Genomic DNA, 4945 nt, shown 5'->3' with positions numbered 1-4945 from the left:
GCTCTGATCCCAAAGAGTTTTAGGGCTCCAGTCCTTGGAATTTTGGGGCCTTAATTCTTGGAATTTCAGGCTCTGATCCCAAAGGATTTGGGCCTCCAATTCCTGGAATTTCGAGGTCTGATCCCAAAGACTTTGGGGCCTCAATCCCTGGAATTTTTGGGACTCCAATCCCTGGAATTTTTGGTCTCCAATCCCTGGAATTTTGGGCTCTGATCCCAAAGAATTTGGGGGTCCAATCCCGGGAAGTTTTGGTCCTCCAATCCTTGGAATTTTGGGGCTCCAATCCCTGGAATTTTGGGCTCTGATCCCAAAGACTTTGGGGCCTCAATCCCTGGAATTTTTGGTCTCCAATCCCTGGAATTTTGAGCTCTGATCTCAAAGACTTTGGGACTCCAATTCTGGGAATTTTTGGCCCTCCAATTCCAGGAATTTTTGCTCCCCGATCCCGAAGCTTCAGGATTCCCCTCCCCTCCCTTTTCCCTGAGTTTTCCCACCCCCATTCCCACTTTTCCGTGTTTTCCAGAGGCCATCAACTGCCTCCTGCGCGCCATCGAGATCTACACGGACATGGTGAGATCCCACTCCCGGTATTCCCACGGAATTCCCACCGGGAATCTCTCTTGGATCCCACCTGGGGTTGGGCGGAGACACAAACCCGGGGTGGGAATCACCGGGAATTCCCTCCTGGAATTCAGGAATTTGGGAATTTAGGGGAGCTCTTCCCTGTGGCTCATGAAGTGCCAGAGGCGGGAGATTCTCCACCCCCAAATCCTGGGAATTCCTCCCCCAAATCTCAAAGATTTCCCTCCCTAAATCCTGGAGATTCCTCCCCAAAATCCCAAGGATCCTTCCCAAAAAAATCCCCAAAAATCCTCCCCAAAATCCTCCGAAATTCCCCAAAATTCCCCCGAAATCCTCAGAAAATCCTCGAAAAATCCCCAAAAAATCCCCCCCAAAATCCCCCAAAAATCCCCTAAAATATCTCCAAAAATCCCCCAAATTCCCAAAAAACTCCAAAATCCCCCGAAATTCCCAAACCCCCTCCAAGCCCCCCAAAAATCCCCCCAAAAGCCCCCAAAAAATCAAAAAAAAATCCAAAAAAACCCCTAAAAATTCCAAAAAAATCCCAAAAAATCCCCAAAAATCCCCAAAAATCCCCTTCCCCAGGGTTTCCCAGGGGTGGTTCTGGAGTGTCCAGGATCAGATGGATCCCTTGGGATGGGTTTTTCTGGTGGGATGATCCCGGTTTTCCGGCAGGGCCGTTTCACCATCGCCGCCAAACACCACGTGGCCATCGCCGAGATCTACGAGGGGGACCTGGTTGATGTCGAGAAGGTGGGAAAAAAACATGGATAAAGCAGGGATAAATTTGGGATAAAATCGGGATAAATTTGTGATAAGATCAGGATAAATCCAGGATAAAACAGGGATCAATCCAGGATAAATTTGGGACAAAATCGGGATAAATCCAGGATAAGACAGGGATGAATCCAGGATAAAACCAGAATAAATTTGAGATAAAATCGGGATAAATTTGGGATAAAACAGGGATGAATCCAGGATAAAACACAGATGAATTTGGGATAAAATCGGGATGAATCCAGGATAAAACCAGGATAAATTTGGGATAAAATGGGGATAAACCCAGGATAAAACAGGGATGAATCCAGGATAAAATTGGGACAAAATCAGGATCAATCCAGGATAAAACCAGGATGAATTTGAGATAAAACCAGGATCAATCCAGGATAAAACAGGGCTGAATCCGGGATCAAACAGGAACAAATCCAGGACGAATCCACGATAAAACCTGGTCGATGTTGAGAAGGTGGGAAAAAACACCCGGAATTCCGGGAATTCTGGGAATTCCAGGGACCCCTCAGCTCCTAAATCCCAATTTAGGGGTTTTCCTGGTTGGAGTTGCCCCAAATCCCAGGAGTTTTGCTTCCCTGGGGGAGAAATGAGGTTGGTTTTAAGGGAAGTTGGGTTTGGGAGAGGGGGAGATTCCTGGGAATTCCAGGAATTCTGGGAATTTGCCCCCGCAAATCCCAGTCTGGGTTTTTTTCCAATGGGAATTGTCCCCAAATCCCGGGATTTTCGCTTCCCCTGGGGGATAAACGGGGTTGGTTTTGAGGGAAGTGGAGTTTGGGAGAGAGGGAGATTCCCGGGAATTCCAGGGATTCCAGGAACCCCCCGTGGCTCCCAAATTCCAATTTAGGGGTTTTCCTGGTTGGAATTGCCCCAAATCCCGGGATTTTTGCTTTCCTGGGGGAGAAATGGGGTCGATTTTTAAGGAAAGTAGAGTTTGGGAGAGAGGGAGATTCCCGGGAATTCCAGGAATTCTGTCCCTCAGGGATCTCGGGAACAGCTCCAAGGTCTCTTCCCAAATCTTTGGGAATTCTTGTCTCCCACATCCCAGAATCCCAAGTGCAAAAGGAGGGATTTTCTTTGGTTTTTGGGGTTTTTTTCCTGGGAATTTTTCCTCCCCCATCCCAAAATCAGGGTGGAAAAGGGGGAATTTGGGTGGTTTTCTGGGAATTTCTCCCCCAAATCCTGGTGGAAAAAGGGGAATTTTGGGTGGTTTTCCGGGAATTCCTCCCCAAATCCCCAAATCCCGGTGGAAAAGGGGGAATTCTGGGTGGTTTTCTGGGAATTCCGCCTCCCCCATCCCAAAATTAGGGCAGAAAAGGGGGAATTTTGGGTGGTTTTCCAGGAATTTCATCTCTCCCATCCCCAAATCCCGGTGGAAAAGGGGGAATTATGGGGTGGTTTTCCGGGAATTCCACCTCCCCCATCCTGAAATTCCGGGAGCAGATGGAGCAGCCGGAGCGGAGGCGTCGGAGCCGCGGGAAACCGGGAAGGAGCCAGGAATTGGGAATGGGGGGAGGGGAGAGGAAGGACCAGAAAATTCCACTGGATTTTTTTATTTGTGGGATTTATTTATGAATTAGTTTTGTTTATCCGGGAATTTTGTCAGTTTTCCCCTGTTTTTATCCCTTTTTATTTCCATTTTGGGAGGAATGACTGGATTTTATCGGGTTTATCCCGAGTTTATCTGGTTTTATCCAGGTTTTATCCCATTTTATCTCATTTTATCCAGTTTTCTCCAGGTTTTATGTGGTTTTATCCAGGTTTTATGGGGTTTTATCCAGGTTTTATCCTGATTTTATCTGGTTTTAGACAGTTTTATCCAGGTTTATCCAGGTTTTATTCCACTTTATCCAGGTTTTATCCAGGTTTTATCTGGGTTTTATCTGGGTTTTATGGGGTTTTATCCAGGTTTTGTCTGGTTTTATCCAGGCTTTATCCAGTTTTTTCCAGGTTTTATCCAGTTTTATCCAGGTTTTATTTGGTTTTATCCAGATTTTATCTGAGTTTATCCAGGTTTTATCTTGTTTTATCCAGGTTTTAGACCATTTTATCCATATTTTATCCAAGTTTTGTCTGGTTTTATTCAGGTTTTATCCAGGTTTTATTTGGATTTATAGGATTGATCCACATTTTGGGTGGGTTTATCCAAGTTTTATCTGGTTTTATCCAGTTTTATCCAGGTTTTATCCTGATTTAATCTGGTTTTAGACAGTTTTATCCAGGTTTATCCAGGTTTTATCCCACTTTATGCAAGTTTTATACAGGTTTTATTTGGGTTTTGTCCAGATTTTATTTGGTTTTATCCAGGTTTTAGATCATTTTATCCAAGTTTTATCCAGTTTTATCCAGGCTTTATCCGCTTTTATCCAGATTTTATCCCAATTTTATCTGGTTTTAGACAGTTTTATCCAGGTTTTATGGGGTTTTATCCAGGTTTTATGCAGTTTTATCCAGGTTTTATCTGGATTTATGGGGGTTTATCCACATTTTATGGGGTTCTATCCAGGTTTTATTTGGTTTCATCCAGGTTTTATGTGGTTTTATCCAGTTTTATCCAGGTTTTATTTGGTTTTATCCAGGTTTTATCCAGGTTTATCCAGGTTTTATAGGGTGTTATCCAGGTTTTAGGGGATTTTATCCGTGTTTTATGTCCCATGATCCCATTTTCCATGACTTTGATCCTGGTTTTCCCTATTTTCCCCCCCAGGCCATGGCCCACTACGAGCAGGCGGCCGATTATTACAAAGGGGAAGAATCCAACAGGTACCAAATCCCGGGAATTCCCCAATCCCCAAATCCCGGGAACCCGAATCCCCAAATCCTGAATCCTGGGAACCCTCAATCCCCAAATCCTGGGAATTTGGAATCCTGGGAACCCAAATCACCAAATGCCAGGAACCTGAATTCCCAAATCCCAGGAGCCCCCAAATCCCAGGAACTTGAATCCCTAAATCCAGGGAACCCCAAATTCCAGGGGCTCCAAATCCTGGGAATCCCCAAATCTTGGGAACCTGCATTCCCAAATCCCAGGGGTGGAAATTCGGTGGATTTTGTTGGGATTTGGAGAGGTTTGGTGGATTTGGGTGGATTTTGGTGGGAATTGGGTGGATTTTGGTGGGATTTGGGTGGATTTTGGTGGGATTTGGGTTTTTGAGATGGGGGAATTTTGGGGGTGTTTTTGGGGTGATTGGATGTGGGGTTTGGGTGGATTTTGGTGGGAATTTGGATGGATTTGGGTGAGCTTTGGGTGGGTTTGTGGGACTGGAGTGTTTTTGGGGTGATTTGATGTGGCTTTTGGGTGGATTTTGGTGGGAATTTGGTGGATTTTGGTGAGAATTGGGTGGATTTTTTCGGATCTGTGGGAGGGGGTGTTTTTGGGGTGATTTTGGGCTGATTTTGGGGTGATTTAGATGAGTTTTTGGTGGATTTTGTTTGGTCTGTGGGATGGGGATGTTTTTGGGGTGTTTTTGGGGTGATTTTGGGCTGATTTTGGTGGGTTTTGGTGCCTGCTGAAGGTGGCCATGTTCTGGGGTGTTTTTGGGGTGATTTTGGGCTGATTTTGGGCTGTTTTGGT

The 4945-nt window shown here is 45.3% G+C and overlaps 1 protein-coding gene across 1 annotated transcript in view; it reads left to right on the top strand.

Annotated features, from left to right (window-relative positions):
• Positions 1-523: 523 nt before the first annotated feature.
• The window catches only part of LOC113980791 (alpha-soluble NSF attachment protein-like), a gene marked incomplete at both ends in the record, with an annotated part of 7372 nt that continues 2950 nt past the window's right edge, over positions 524-4945 (top strand). Inside the window, 3 exons of the mRNA XM_027708010.1 lie at positions 524-570; positions 1258-1335; positions 4079-4134. Of these exons, the coding sequence (XP_027563811.1) occupies positions 524-570; positions 1258-1335; positions 4079-4134 (181 nt within the window). The remainder of the gene's footprint in view (positions 571-1257; positions 1336-4078; positions 4135-4945) is intronic.

Source organism: Neopelma chrysocephalum, unplaced genomic scaffold (genome assembly GCF_003984885.1).
Source record: "Neopelma chrysocephalum unplaced genomic scaffold, ASM398488v2 Primary Assembly neopelma1_95218, whole genome shotgun sequence".
Lineage (NCBI taxonomy): Eukaryota > Metazoa > Chordata > Aves > Passeriformes > Pipridae > Neopelma > Neopelma chrysocephalum.
Note: the sequence above shows the minus strand (reverse complement) of the source record. Positions and strands in the feature narration are given on the sequence as shown.